Below are 16,093 nucleotides of genomic sequence, written 5' to 3'. Positions count from 1 at the left end.
ACTGTATAGTTTAAAAAATCAGTTTATTTATATTTTAGTCTATTTTAGTAGCCTGCAGATGTTAAAAAAAGAAATAATCTTTTTTTCAGATTGCAAACGTTTGATCCATCTCTTCTGCTGCAGAAGTCTACAAATGTGGTCAGCAAATTACAGACATTTTACCTTAGAAAAACAAACAGCACCCTTAGTATCTTGTCAAAATTCTGACGTGTAAGATTTGAAGAATGGAAGTCAAAGTCAAACATTTTGGTTAGAAATTGAAGTTTGCCCTAAATTGTAGCACAGATGGAAACTGGGGACGATTGGTTAGCCTACGATAAGCTCCAACACTTCCTTCTCTGTTTCTCCATCACATTCATTTCCTCCTCCCTCGCATCACGGACCCCATACGCTCTCCTACGTCGCCGGAGCATCTCACTAGGTTGCATCCTATCACTCCTCGTCGGCGCCGCCAAAGAGCTCGCTGACGAGCTAGGTTTCTTCAAATCAGCCGGCGCCTCCGCCAAAGACGCCGTCGCCGACATCGTTGGCGTCATCGTTGCAGCTCTCGTTCTTTCTCTCTGCAACGTCTTCTGTTTCCGCCGCGATAGATCCGTGACTCTAGGGCAAACACGAGGAATCGAAATGGTTTGATTCAGATATCTGATAAGGCACCGTTACTCCCAATTTATCCATCGATCATTCAGGTTCTCACTTCGTTTTCTTCCCTGAATTTGCATCGCTTTTCTGGGTGATTTAATTGGTAGATCTGTATATCTGAATTTTCAGAATATGATTATTGAAGTTCTGCTTTCTCTTTCCAATTGAGGAGATGTAGTACACTAATATTGGTCTGAAACTTGCAATTAACTCGAGAGAGTTCATAGGACAAATGAATGCTGGTGATTTGGATTAAATTGTGTTACAAATGGTTCTGTGTCTGTTTGTTTTAAGACTCGATAAGGTATTTATTGGCTTATTAATGATTTAAAAAACAGAGTCTTAAAGAAATTTTATGATATTATCATTGATTACAACATATAACAACTGAATTTAGGCTGACAAAAATAAGTTGAAGTTCAAGTTTTGTCTTTCTTTATGTTTGATTTTAAAAACAATTTAAGATGATATGTCAGCATGCAAATAAGTACTCAACAGCCTTTCTATTTTTCCAAAAACAATTCAACTTTTACTTCAAATTTAACCATAAACAATGAACAGAACAAGAACAAAAAAATTATTAGCCAAACTGAAAAGTTTATAAAATATGATGGTTTAATAAAAAAAATTTACAGTTTTCCTAAATGCAAAAGTATTTATAAAAAAATGTAAAGGTCTTTTAGAAAAAAAATTAAAAAGAAGATTTTTTTTTATTTAAACATCAAAAAAAATTCGAAAATACAAGGGTTTTTACAATTTAACATTTCTAATAACATAACATTCAACCTGAAATATAATTAGTATTCAACTGAAGAAAATGACTAGCATTTTTGCATTGGAGAGGTTGTGGTACCTATAAAATACTAATCTATATAGCAATCAACTTTTTTGCAATAATTATTGAACACTAATAGATGGCATAAGTCCATGATTTTTTCCAAATGAACCTCTTAAGCTTCTATATTCTTTTTATTCAGACATTTTAACAAACAAACATCTTGAATTCATAAATCAATCGACAAACTTAATGCTTTTTAATATATAAATGCATATCACCTGAGATCATGTATATATAGACAAAAAATAAATTATCAACTTAAGGATATTTTTCTAAAATATATATAAAACTGGCGGGAGTTATATTAAATCTGTCATACTTTGCTTCCAATTCTCTTTGATTATTCGTTCTGAAATTCCCATCAGCGTCACTATCAACTTTGTCAGGAATATGTTGCCATGAAACATATTTTTTAAAACAACTTAAATAAAAATTTAAATTTTCATTAATTTAAAGACTAAAATACATTAAAAAAAACACCTAATAAAAACATAATAATAATGAACGTACTAATAAAAAGGAAAGGTAAAAATTACAAATGTTCGGCTTTCACTATCAAAGCCATGACACGTCCTTCAGCTCTATCCCATAACAACTTTATTATACAATTCTAATCCTCCTTCCTGTTATACCTGAAAAATAAAAAGAAAAAGAAAAAGAAAAAAGAAGCAAGGAAATAAAAGCAATTATCAAACCTAAATAAAACCTAAAAGAAACCAAACATCAAGAAATCAAAAATTAACCTTTCTTAACCTCAAGAAGTGTACAAACTGTATTGTGCCATGAATTACAACACAAATTGTAACTTAACATACAACTACCATATTTTCTTTCTTTCTTTTTTTATTTTTTTTTATTTTTTATTTTTTTAATTTTTTAAACAAATTCCATAGCGCTGTCAATTCTCAACACCTAAACCATATAAAACACCAGCATATTTCTCCAATGAACCACTAAAGAAGTTCTCTTTAAGCTTCCTGAAAGTAGAAGAAGTAAGCAAACTATCTGAACCTGCTTGATGACAAATCCCAATTCTTTCAACCTCCAACAGTTCAGCAAGCTTGTTCAAACCTCCATGAAGACTGTTACAGAACTTCATCAAATGCTTGATGTCGTATATGGTTGGAAAATACATATTAATCAAATTGAAGAACCCTGATTGTGTATCGGGAAGATTCTTGCATGTCAACACCTTCAACAAATAACCAAAATCATAACCAGAGTGGAAGGTTACCCAATACACACTATCATTCAAAACAATGCCTGACGACATCAACAGTTCCCCGAATCTCCGTGCATTGATTCCGGTTTCGTTGTTTCTCTTGAAATCTATGCCGCTCTCTCTCAAAAGCTCAACGGAATCGTTTGCAAAAACATCTTCATTCACATTGAATTCCCGGAAATTGAATTGCCATATACACTGTTTATCCGTTCCGCAGGTTGGTAAATTACCTTCTTCGTCGGAGAACGTTAGCCCTAGTTGAATCAATTTCAACATGTCGACGTTGTCTTTTAATGTCTGGTAATGATAATCGTTGCTGTTTTTGAAATTACCAACCGGACGAAGAACGATTCCAGGAAACTCGGTGTCCATTGCTATGTAAGGAAAATCATCAACGATATTACGAATCAATGCGAATTCTTCTTCCAGGTTGTCATTCCACACCTCTCGAATCTGAATCGAATCGCTTTTTGCTAAAAGCGACATCTCTCGACACAATTATCGAATTATTTCTCAAGATCGATTGTAGGAATAGAACCTACGATACGAAAAAAGGCCTTCGAAATCGATCCAGATCTAGAACATATTTACACAACAACAAAGATCATCATCCGCTCGTAATTCAAAAAGCAAAAAAAGGAGATATGGAGATGAGATAGTTACCGGAAAATGGTTGCGAAACGGAGATGTAATGGATTGATATTGAAATAATATCTCAAGCGGCAAGGCAATTAGGTATGAACGGAGATTACTTAGGGTTTGTTATTGAACGGCGGTGAGAGGAGCGTTAGCCTTTTCTCTGTCCTCACCTCCTTCACTACGATCTACAGAAAGAGAGAAGGAGAAAAGACAGCACCATTAGAGACTGAAAATGGAGAAATTTTAAAGGGGGGAAGGGGGAAGAGAGAGAGAGAGAGAGAGAGAGAGAGAGAGAGAGAAAAGGGAAGGAGAGAGTGAGTACCAGTTGTAAATTGATATGGACTTGCAGAAATTTTGTGGCCATGCTAAAAATAAACATACGCCCACCGCCTTTATCTTTGAATTATTTACTATTTTATATTGCAGATATTTAGGGCCTAATTTCGGAACATATAACAAATTCAATGTCCCTTCTTCAATTCTCTCTTTCTTGCTTTTTTTTTTATTACGAATAGAATAAATCTATCATTTTCTATGAAATCAAAACAAATCGTCGACCTGTGTGTCAATTGTTATGGACTATGATTAGTTTCGTAAGATATATTTTTAAAAGAAATATTTTATAAAATCGTTATATTTTAGGTTAGTTTATATGTTTTTAGAAGAAATTTTCGATAAAATTATTATATTGTAGGTTAGTTTACCGTGTAATCTTAAAAAATAAATTTTGTTTATAAAAGAAAAAAGATAGAATGACACCTAAACTTTGAAATAATTTTTTTGGTTGGTTTTTATAGATGTTAATATTTCATATTTTTTTTCTTAACTCAGGTAAAATATTAGGTTAGTTTTGTTTTAGGTTAGTTTACGGCATAATCTTAAAACTTTGAAATTTTTGATAAAGTCGTTATATTTACGTTAGTTTATATATTTTTTAAAAGAAATTTTCGATAAAATTATTATATTGTAGGTTAATTTACGGTGTAATCTTAAAAAATAAAATTTGTTTATAAAAGAAAAAAGATAGAATGGCAGCTAAAACTTTGAAATAATTTTTTTGGTTGGTTTTTATAGATTTTGTCAGTATTTCATATTTTTTTTTCTTAACTCAGTCAAAGTATTAGGTTAGTTTGTTTTAGGTTAGTTTACGGTATAATCTTAAAACTTTGAAATTTTTGATAAAGTCGTTGTATTTTACGTTAGTTTTTATATTTTTTAAAAGAAATTTTCGATAAAATATTATATTATAGATTAGTTTACGGTGTAATCTTAAAAAATAAATTTTATTTATAAAAGAAAAAGGATAGAATGACAGCTAAAACTTTGAAATAATTTTTTTGGTTGGTTTTTATAGATTTTGTCAATATTTCGTATTTTTTTCTTAACTCGGTCAAAATATTAGGTTAGTTTTGTTTTAGGTTAGTTTACGGTATAATCTTAAAACTTTGAAATTTTTGATAAAGTGGTTGAATTTTAGGTTATTTACGGTGTGATTTTAAATTTAAATTTTGTTTATATATAAAAATAAATAAATAAATAACAAACTAAAACCTTGAAATACCTATTTTGGTTGTTTTTTCACAAGTTTAGTCGATATTCCGTCTTTTTTTGTTAACTCGGTCAAAATATTAGGAATTTTTTGAAGATTGTGTTATTTTAACCAATAATCAAAATATTGAGATTTTTTCTAAATATTATCCTTGAAATTAATGTATATTTCTATTAACAAATTATTTATAAACATAATATATCTTTTTTATTATAAACAAAAGAAATACAGTCATTTCTAATTTCTAAAAATGAAAATGTGGATTGATTGCTCTCCCTCATATTGTTTGCTTCAACCTCAAACTATCGTTCTAGGTGTCATGGTAGGATGTATTATATGTGTTTCTTTGATGTTGGTGTTTCTCTTATGTTATTTAACCTAATTGTCACCTAACCTCTAAACCTTAACTGTCATTTCAGGTTGACTTTTCACTCTCGTTAGATGTGTCTTATCCGATGGTTATTATGGAGATCAGGTGGTAGTTAGGTTAAAGAACAAAAGAGGAATATCAATATCAAAATACACCCACATACTGAATCTCACCATGACATCCACAAAGACACATAAGAGGAATGTAAAGAGTTTGAAGTTGTCAACAAACAATGTGGAAGAAGGTAGTTAGCCCACATTTCCATTCTTAGAAATTAGTATTTCTTTTGTTTATAATAATAATGTGTTATGTTTATAAATGATTTGTTAATAACAATAAACATTAGTTCAAAAGTAATTTTCTGAAATATCTCAATATTTTGGTTATTGGTTAAAAATAACATAATATTCAAAAAAGTCCTAATATTTTGACCGAATTAACAAAAAAAAGACATGATACTTGTTAAATCTACGAAATCAGCAAAAAAACGTTATTCCAAAATTTTACTCGGTTACTAGTCTATTTTTTAAACAGAATTTAATTTAGGATTACACCGTAAGCTAACCTAAAATATTAATACTTTACCAGAGATTTCTCATTGCTAAATAATGATTAAAAAATAATAAATGTCAGCTTAAACACACTATTTTATATGCAAATTGTATATGATATTAGTGTATCAATGATCTCAATGAATTTTGATATTAGATAGAGAGTATGAATGCACATTCTTATATATGGGTTTGTTTTCAAGTACAACACGTTAAATTAGATCAATGGGTTCGACAGTCGTGAAACCTAAACTGAAAAGATGGGGGTGACAAATCATATAGTCGAGGAAAAACCTTCGGTAGAACGATACATCTTCCATTGGGTATCGGTACACATGTGTCTCTGTAACACCTCCGCGTTTCTAGTTAAGTATTACTATGATGATGTAATAGTTAGGGGTCAACAATTGTAACCTATTTTGAAGTAATAAAGATGAATTATTTGAGTATTATGTGAATTATGTGATTTTACGTGCATTACACTTGCTATTAACGATGTAATAAAATAATCATAAAAATAATCATCAAAAATAAAATAATAAATAGACCCAATATATATGAGGAAAGTTGAAGTGGTCGTAACAACGATTTCAGGGATATAAGGAACACTGAAATCCGACTTATAACAAAGAAGTTATGGCCTATCAAATTTTTGCGACAAAATCGGTACGGCGTTGTGTGACATAAACAGTAAGTTTGCAATAAAATACTTTTTAGCCTTATCAATCTAAACAAAAGTTGTAGTATACATTAAGCGGAGAATGTACATAAAAAGAACGTCCAAATCTAACTTCGTATAAGGAAGTTATGATTTCTCTTAGATTTAGCATCGCAGTGCACAGCCCGGAAATCGAATTTTAGACCGATCAATTTCTAGCCGACACAACCTAAATGAGAATCTAAGATCTCGTGAATAGGAGTTCAACGATATAAATACAGATGAAAACAGAGTTCGGATGACAAAGTTATGAATTTTTAACGGACTTAATCAGTCTAAGCCTGTTAATATATAACTTTAAAAATAAAGTCAAAATTAGCTGACGGAGTCTAAATGAAAGTTATAGATTACGTCGCCACCTATGCGTGGATATAAAGAACGTCAAAAATGGAGCTCGTATGTGAAAGTTACGGAATTTAGAAGTTGTGTATAGGCTGACGGAGTCTAAATCTAGACCATCGCTTGCTCTCCACGACTTCACTTCAGATCACAACACTTGGCCCTCGTACACACAACATAGTGCTTCAGACATGCAGTGTACTGAGTACGTGCAGTGTACTCCGAAGTTACGCCCAACGTAACCAAATATCTCAGCCTATAAATAGGTGCGATGAGCACCCCATTTCCTCACACCTTTACCCTTCTTTCTTTCTCAATACTCCCAAACTCTCCCTCCCCTCCACTGGTACTTCCCAAGTGCTAGAGGCGAGTCCTGGAGCTCCAGAAGGCTCCGAGAAGAAGAGTTTTCAGCTCAGAAGTTCTACCCCCGCAAAGCCCGGCTCCTAGCTAAACCCCCTTGTAAGTGAGTTATGCTTACCCTACTTTAAGTATAGTTTATGTTTAAGTTCAACATCATTATTATGAACCTATACACAACATATGTATTAACAATTACAAAATATAAAGTGTTATTATAATATCTTTTAACTGCTTGCGGTACGGGAAATCTGGTTTGAAGGGTTGCATAGGGTTGTTGGATTTCAGAACAGCTTAAATGCCAAAATGGTCCTGCCCTTCGGTGTTTCATGTCTGGCCCCTGTCTGTACATAGTAGTTGAAAAGTATTACAAGAAAAACAATATTACTTAGACTAATAATTAGTCGCAATGAATATTAGACTAAGATCTAGTGATAATGATACTAGGTTTCATCAAAAGAAAATAAGATTGTTAGAAGCGAAGCGCTGTCCGAGTTTGGAATCATCACTTTAACAAGTGAGTGCATAGTTACTTCCATCTTACAAATAGATATGGAGTATTTAATATAAATTACATGCTATGTGTGACATCCCCATTTTTCATGGCCAGAAAAGACCGATTTTGTTTATGCTTTATTTGAAAACCAGAGTAACATTTTAAATAAAAGTATTGTGGAATTTGTTCCCAAAATAAAATATGATAAAGATTCATCAAAGCATTTCCAAAGAAATGTATTTCATTAAAAACCTCGGGATGTCATGTTCGATACAGATCAAAAGCATAAACAGTACAATATAAGCCTTACTACATTTATTCATATCTACAGGCCTATATCCGTAATCTCTCATCCCAAACATCATATGTATGCTCGTACGCCACTACTTGTAATACAAGAAACTGAGTGGGTCAGGCTTGGGAGCCTGGTGAGCACATAGGGTTTTCATCCCACAATAAATAAGTTTATTATTTTCATCAACCAAACAAACCCGATTACCCGTTCCCGTTATCCTCACTTTACGTCCCTAAAACATCTAACACAAGGGACCTAGCCTAAGGATTTTCATTGGGGCGAAAACACATGCTTTGGGGGTTCCTCAACAATTCACGTCAAATAAGGCAACCATATGGGCGATGAAGTACTGCTGGTGAGCACACAATTCAAATAAACACCTACAAGCTGCGAGCCTGCTAGCGTTCCACTGGACTGTCTAGAATAGTCTGTGGTCGTCATCTATACTTCGCTAGATGACCGGATCATCAATAACATCGAGGCCTCTCATTATTTTATTTAATCACACAAAAACTATTACATCTACTCATGTTTTACCCAACACATTTTGTAGATATAAAATACATATACAGTTTAAATCATTTAAAACATGTATAACATCGTTCATCCAACATAGATAGCAAGTATACAGATAATATGCACACATAGCACATAATTTATATAAAATACTTCATATTTATGTGTAAGATGAAAGTAATTATGCACTCAGCTGGTAAGGTGGTGATTCCGAACTCAGACAGCGCTTCGTTACTCTTAAAACAATTTCCTTCGACAAAACCTAGTATCATTACCACTAGAGTTTGGTCTAATATTCACCGAGACTAATTAATAGTCTAGCTATTATTACTATTATATAAGCGTTAAACAATACTCTTCACCCACTATATACAGACAGGTGCCAGACATAAAACACCGGAGGGCAGAACCATTTTGGCATATAGCACTTCTGAAATCCAACAACCCTATGCGGCCCTTTAAACCAGATTCCCCATACCGCGAGTGCTTAAAAAGATATTATAACGACACTTATATAACTCACATAATAATAGCCCAAATAATTATTATAAGGTCCCAATAAAATTACTATATTTAAATAAAAACTATATTAGAAATAGTGTAGGCGTAGCTCACTTACAACAAGTTTTTATTAAAAAAATCGGGCTTCGCTGGAGTAGCGTTTCCGAGCCGAAAGCTTTTCTTCTCGGAGCCTTCGGGCGCTTCGGGGATTCCTTCTCGTGCTAGGGAGGTTCCCTAGACTTGGTAGGGGTTTAGGGAGGCTAGAGAGAACTTAGAGAGAGAAAGAAAGGCTTATGGTGTGAAGAAATTATGAAAAGTTCATCTCTTATTTATAGGAGTTTTATCGTAGAGTAGTCCATAAGTTCCGTCTGTATCTTCTGTGTACAAGCTCCGTTTTCTACGTTCTTTATATCCACGTATTGGTATTTACGATTACTACAACTTTCATTTAGACCTCGTCGGCTAATTCTCATTCTATCTCAGATTTACAAAAAACTGTATCGTATTTATCGCGCTCGAAGAGTAGAGACTAAGCTTCGTCCATATCTTTCGCATACGAGCTCTGTTTTCGACGTTATTTATATCCACATGTTGGTATTTACAAGTACTACAACTTTCATTTAGACCTAGTCGGCTAATTCTCATTCTATCTCAGATTTACAAAACTATATCGAATTTGTCGGGCTTGAAGAGTAGGGACTAAGTTTCGTCAATATCTTTCGCATACAAGCTCCGTTTTCGACTGTCTTTTTATCGTGTAACTCCTATTAACGATATCTTCATTTCTTGTTTAGATTATTTTGGCTAAAATTTGACTGATCTAAAATTCGAATTTCAGGTTGTGCACTGCTATGCTAAATCTTAAAAAAAATCATAACTTCCTCATACGAAGTCAGATTTGCACGTTCTTTTTATGCACACTCTCGTTTTAACATATACTACGACTTTTGTTTAGATCACTAAGGCTAGAAAGTATTTTATCATAAATTCACTTTTTACGATTTCCGGTGTCATGCCGGTTTTACCGTAAAACTTCGACGAATCATAACTTCTTTGTTATAACTCGGATTTCAGCGTTCTTTATATGTACGGAACCCTTGTGACATATATTATAACTTGGTCAAGATTATTTATTCTAAATAATATTATATCAAAAAAGTTATTTGTGACGCTTATTGTCTCTAAATTGACGAGCTCGAATCTGTAGGCGTTACACTATGTGTGCATATTATATGTGTTCTTGATATTTATGTTGGATGAACAAAATATACATCACTACTAGAAAAACAGCCTTTTACGACGCGCAATGCGTGTCGTAAAACGCTCAGACGACGCGCAAATGCGTGTCAAGAAAGGCCCTGTCATAACGAGAGATGACGTGCATTTACAACAAACATTTATGACACGCTTTTACGACGCACAGTTATGACACGAAATGTGTATCAAGGAAGGCCCTGTCATAAAGGAAGACGACACGCATTTGCGTGTCGTAACCTTACGACGCGCGTGTTTACGACTCGTATTACGTATCATTAAAGCCCTTGTCAAGAAAGGTCATGTCATAAATGAAGATGACACACCTTTTTGCGTATCATAATTTTAAATGTTTAAAAAAATATTATTTAGAGATTTACTAATTTTCAAATTAAATTTGGATTCAATGTCTCATAATAGAAAATAAAATATCATATACAAAAAATACAATCCATTACATAAAATTTAATGTCATACAAATAATCGTTCCGTGGAAAGATAAAACAAATCAATAGAAGTTGTAACAGAAATTTACAAACTAATAGTTCTAATAACCCAATGTTTTCCTCACTGTAAACAAGATTTATAGCAACTTTTTTCTTTGCAATGTTATTTGAAATTGGAGCCTTGGGAGCAGTTAGAACATAGCTAAATCCTAATCCTCTACCAGATGGATCACCAACACCATTAATCTCCAATCATTCAATGTTTCCTCTATCCTGAACAACAATATTTAAGACTTCAAACCAATAAATCATATCCAGTTAAGTATTAAGTCCCTATTTGGTTTTTTTTTTTACCTGATTTGTACAAGAAAGTTGTTGCTTAAATTCTAGGGAGTTATTTGTACAACAAATCTCTCTTAGCCTAACAACCAAAACAACATAGATTCAATAATTTTTAATATGGTAATAAGAAGAAATGTTAGGATACTTTTTTGAAAAAGAAGTCATTAATCTCGAGTTCTATAAATATATAAAATAGTGAAAATGAAAAAGTCATATAACTTACATCATCCTCATTGGCAGAGAAACTCCTTTGATGGGTTAACCTAGGAATTGTGTTTTTTGAAGAAACAAGTATTAGCTTTGTGAGCCTTTGAATTCTACTCATTAAAGTTGTTTATTTTTTTAATAAACACAAAGCATAAATAATAAAAAATAAAACAATACCTTCTATTTAACTTATTTTAATACAAGGGTATTTCGGTCTTTTATAAAAAATAAAAAATTCCACCTTCCTTACTAAACTGGATTTCAAACAATTACAACATTTAACCGTGTCATTAATCATTTAAAAAATGGAGCTTCATTATAAAAAAATGAACATGTTCTGGAACTAAATAAGATACTAAATGGAGACTCACAGTCAGTAACGTTCATTCACCCAGGTGTGTCCACACCTAACCAAACATAGAATGTGGCATACAGGATTGCAACACTAATAACAGCCATACCAACCACCAGCAAGGCAGAGAAACCACCATCACAAACCGCTATCTAAATGAAAAAATCTTCCAGCTCAGCAAGATGCTTAGAAAACAACATACCTGATTAGACACCACTTATCACAGTAAGCCAATGATGATGGTTCATTAGTTATTATTGCACTTCTTCCTAAAAGTCTTCATTGGTTATTGTTGCATTTCAAGTGTATTATTAAGAGACTTGATGCAAAAAGAATCAACAACTAATTCGGGAAATTAGAAAAAGAAAAAGAAAAAGGGAATTAGAACTTGCCTGAACTCAACAATATTTTTTTAGATCTTTGCAAACTAAAATAGTAATAGATTAAACATGGTTAGAGCTCATTAGCATAATGATTAATTTTTTTTCCAATCAAACTATAAAAGTTTAAGTCAATTTTTTAATTTTAACCAATTTTGACCTGATATACTGTTATATCAGGTTTCATGACTTCATCTGTAATTATGTTATGTCAACTTGCACATCTAATCTCCCCATGTACTCTTCCATTACCTAGTAAACATTATTAACCAAAAAACAAATTACTATTAAGCTCTATGTATATTGTATAATCTATACACATACATATAATGTAATCAAATGAAAAGTTACTAAACTAGAAAGCACAGGCAAGTAACCACAATCATGTCCAATAGCTCGAACAGGAGAAATCCTTTCACAAGCATCCATGAAAGTAGTCTTCCATAGCTCCATTGAGAAGTTTGCTTTTTCTTGCTCACGTGATGTTTTTTTACTACATTCTGAATCTACAATTCTAACAATTGCCCCTACAACCGTTGATTGCATATATGGAGTAAGTGTCTGCAACAACTCAATCACCGCATACTTATACTCTTATATAATAAAAAAAGAAAAGTCATTAATGTTTATTATTATGCAGCAAACCTGACACCAGACTGACTCGATAATTCGTGAAAAGATCCAAGATTCAACTTTTTCCAAAGCAGAAGTGAACACAACATTTAAGTCAACATATATATATATATATATATATATATATATATATATATATATATATATATATATAATTCAAAAAGGGATCAGGTGGACAAGGTCCAATCCTAACATAGTCCCGGATAAATTATTCAGCAAAAGTTGTTTGTGGAGCCTTTCATGTTAACAGGAAGAAATCCAACCCACCTCCCATTTCGTTCCATGAATCCGGGCACCCCAAATAGGAAGCTCATGTTTATATAGCCGGAATTGTAATCGAAAAGGTTTTAATCCATGATGGTGTTGACTTGATCTTGTGGACAGATTGACTCAATCATATCTTCTTGAACAATCTTCAAAATTTGGACCATTAGATCGATGTTTTGAATATGGTAAGTCATGTGCTTGATGTTGATGGTTGATGGTTTATGTTCACATCAGCCAGATGATGTTTTGAGTAACTTGCTTAAATCCCAACAAGCACCTGGGAATGGAATACCTAGAAATCCCATGTTGCCTATGGATCCTATGAAATATAATAATGGTTATCTTCAAAATTTATGATTAATCCTACAACATTTGGATCTCAACCTGTAAACTATGCTGCTATGAGTAGCATTTTAGCTCAACAGAAGTTTTACCTTTAACAGATGCATGCTCAGACTTTTAGTGCAGGAAATGCTTCTGGAAGTCAAGTGGGGGTGGGGGCATGACTCAACAGCTTTTCCACATATTCAATGTGGCTGGGATGTAATGTTCTGGTGCAAGAACATTTAGCAGGTAAGCATAAGCTTTTCCATCCAACACATGAAATCAAACTACTATTAATAAACATGAAAAAAGCACAATGAAATCAAACTATTGTTCCGAATATTCAATGTGGTTGAGTACCTCCTACTGTATCATGAAAATAAGTTATGGTAATCACTACAATTTCAAGAAAACATGACATATTAGAGAGTATATCACTAATGTCCTTGTCTACCAGGTCTTAACACGATGATCACCTCCACCATAAACCGAATTTACAAAAACACACCCCTGTATCAGCCATAACACGATGATCACCTCCAACATAAATTGACTTTGGCTCCTCAACATGTGCGCCACCTGGCAAATTAGACAGAAGAGGATCTGCATATTTAAACAATTTCTCATGTTCAACCCCCGATGTAGCAAGTACAATCCTAGGAGCAGCGTAGTTTGCCTGAAATTTTCAAAAAATATAAAATACAAATAATATAAAATACAAAGAATGTATAGTTGTCTAGTTTAAGTGCTTAACGCATTAAGCTCAAAAAATGAAAAAGAAATTGCCCCTAAATCTATGAGTATGACTTAGGCCCCGTTTGTTTACCTCTTAATTGCAAAATTAAGAGACAATGTCTTAAAAATTCAGATTCAGATTGTTTGTTCGCATCTTATTTTTTACCTCTAAAAATTGTAAATATCTCTTAATTTTTCAGATATTAAACAACATCTGAATTTTAAAAAAACACACGCGTTCCTATTATGCCCTAAACGATCGACCCTTCACCAAAACAACGCCTCCTCTTCTCCTCCCTCTATGCGTTCTTCTTCCATTCACCAGCAGATTTGCCGACGACGCTACTAGCCGCCGTCGTCGCTTGCAACGCCGCCGGTGTACCCCAACACCGCCGCCGCTTCCGTCTAGAACGACGCTTCCGCCTCCATCTCCGACAAACAAGGTTCGTTTGTTCCTTTTTTCCCCCAAACTCGATACTTTTTCTGTTTTTATGAATGGTTTGATTTGAAATAAACGAAATCAACTTTCTCTTCTTCATCTGAAAATCGATTTCTCTTCAAACTCGAGTTCCAATCGATAGTTTATCTCTTTTTATGTTCAAATTAGATTTTTTTTCAGATTTTTTAAACTTTTATATGTTCAAATATGTTTTCTGTATTTTATGTTTGATTATTATGTGTTCATTGGATATGATATTTGTAAATAATTGATATGATGTGATGAAATCATATTTATGTTATTGAAAGGGCAATAGAAAAGCATGGTGAGATCAAGCTGAGGCAGGACATCATCACAGAGGCTATCACTCTTGAAAAAGTGTGCAATGGTTTGCTCTTTTAACTTGTTCTTTGGTTGTCATTCCCAATTAATGTGTTAATTTCATTTCTAGTTTGCGTAATTGTGTTTAATGTTTTGTGTCCAATTGTTTGAACTGAATTCTAAGTCAGTGGAATTACTGATATGACCTTGACTAGTTACCTCAATAATTTGTGCATTTATGGTGTTTATGAACAAAATGTAGCATAGGATGGATCTATGGCTCCAAAGAACTAAGAGCCTTTGGATGGTTGCATCCCAATTCAAAGAAGATGATTTTGCTGAGTGATTTCTCATATGATCTTGAAAAAAGAAATGTAGAAACTTTCAATGTTTAGGAGAAAAGGATATTCTTTGGATTTGTGTTTAAATTTGGATTTTATATGGTGTTTATATATTTTTTATACTTATTTAAAAAATTGATTAGGTTATTTTATAAATAAACACTTCAATTCAATAAAAAAACAGAAGGGTAAAATGGTCATTTTACTATTCAGCATAACAATTCAGAGGTCCCAACCAAACAGCATGTTAAACATTCAGCTCTTAAAATTTCAGACCCTCTTAGAAATTCAGACCTCTTAAAAATCCAGATCTTAAAAATTCAGATCCTACCAAACAGCCCCTTACAGCTACAAATTTTTCCAAAATTGAACTGTTTAATCTGTTTAATGAGCCTTCTGATGCAATAAGAGGATTGGCTAATGCACCAGAATATCCAGCAAAATGAATTGCCTCTAACAACAAGGTTTCTGGATTGTTGGCATATTCATTGATAGCAACTTTCACTTTCTAGATCTGTAAAACAATATAATATAAATTTTAAGAAATAATCTAAAAGAAAACCCACAAAAGGAACTAGAAAGAAAGGAAAATAGGCAAACAAATACCTGCTCTGTTAGTTATGCTTTTGAAATCCATACGTTCTAGAAGATGTGTGGCTCCAAATGAAATTGGTGTGTCATACATTGAGCCAAAACTCACATACAACCCAATGGAAGTTGCAGGATTCTGTTCCAATAATCAGGCACATGAGATGACGATATGAAATACCTTGGTGATATAGGAATAAGGAAACTAGTTGCTTACTGTTGAAGTTTCAGAGGAAATTATGACTCCATTTGGGAGGGTTGGGATTTTGGTCTTTCCGATTTCAACATGATCAGGTAGAGAGGATGCGAGTTGAATCCCCTTAAGTGGAAAGTATAGAGGAGGGAGGTTGGAAGAACTTCCTCCTGTAAACCAACTAAAGATACCCCCTGAAGATAATTTGGCTGCAACTGCACTTGAACTTGCAAACCTGGCC

The 16,093-nt window shown here is 33.1% G+C and overlaps 2 protein-coding genes and 1 pseudogene across 5 annotated transcripts; 1 reads left to right on the top strand and 2 right to left on the bottom strand.

Annotated features, from left to right (window-relative positions):
• Positions 1 to 252: 252 nt before the first annotated feature.
• LOC145102726 (uncharacterized) lies at positions 253 to 5,626 on the top strand. 2 transcript variants are annotated; one of them, XM_079040183.1, is made up of 2 exons: positions 253 to 686; positions 5,307 to 5,626. In XM_079040183.1, exon 1 carries the CDS (start codon positions 286 to 288, stop codon positions 631 to 633), a length of 348 nt encoding a protein of 115 aa, XP_078896309.1. In that variant the 5' UTR covers positions 253 to 285; the 3' UTR covers positions 634 to 686; positions 5,307 to 5,626. The 2 variants fall into 2 exon arrangements, with proteins under 2 accessions (XP_078896309.1, XP_078896308.1); XM_079040182.1 differs by lacking the exon at positions 5,307 to 5,626 and adding an exon at positions 769 to 896.
• On the bottom strand, positions 1,900 to 3,760 carry LOC145102725 (putative CCR4-associated factor 1 homolog 7). 3 transcript variants are annotated; one of them, XM_079040181.1, is made up of 3 exons: positions 3,363 to 3,632; positions 2,489 to 3,275; positions 1,900 to 2,109 (listed from the first exon to the last, which is right to left on the bottom strand). In XM_079040181.1, exons 2-3 carry the CDS (start codon positions 3,183 to 3,185, stop codon positions 2,078 to 2,080), a joined length of 729 nt encoding a protein of 242 aa, XP_078896307.1. In that variant the 5' UTR covers positions 3,186 to 3,275; positions 3,363 to 3,632; the 3' UTR covers positions 1,900 to 2,077. The 3 variants fall into 3 exon arrangements, with proteins under 3 accessions (XP_078896307.1, XP_078896306.1, XP_078896305.1); XM_079040180.1 differs by lacking the exon at positions 1,900 to 2,109 and adding an exon at positions 3,661 to 3,760 and having other exon boundaries at positions 2,201 to 3,275; positions 3,363 to 3,523; XM_079040179.1 differs by lacking the exon at positions 1,900 to 2,109 and having other exon boundaries at positions 2,201 to 3,275; positions 3,363 to 3,631.
• Positions 5,627 to 10,982: 5,356 nt separating the features above from the next.
• LOC145098900 (mitochondrial-processing peptidase subunit alpha-like) lies at positions 10,983 to 16,089 on the bottom strand (annotated as a pseudogene).
• Positions 16,090 to 16,093: the final 4 nt, after the last annotated feature.

The sequence above is a fragment of the Lactuca serriola genome, chromosome 4 (assembly GCF_051521515.1).
Source record: "Lactuca serriola cultivar US96UC23 chromosome 4, Lser_US96UC23_V15, whole genome shotgun sequence".
NCBI lineage: Eukaryota > Viridiplantae > Streptophyta > Magnoliopsida > Asterales > Asteraceae > Lactuca > Lactuca serriola.
The sequence above is the reverse complement of the archived record's forward strand: the minus strand, read 5'-3'. Positions and strand labels throughout refer to the sequence as shown.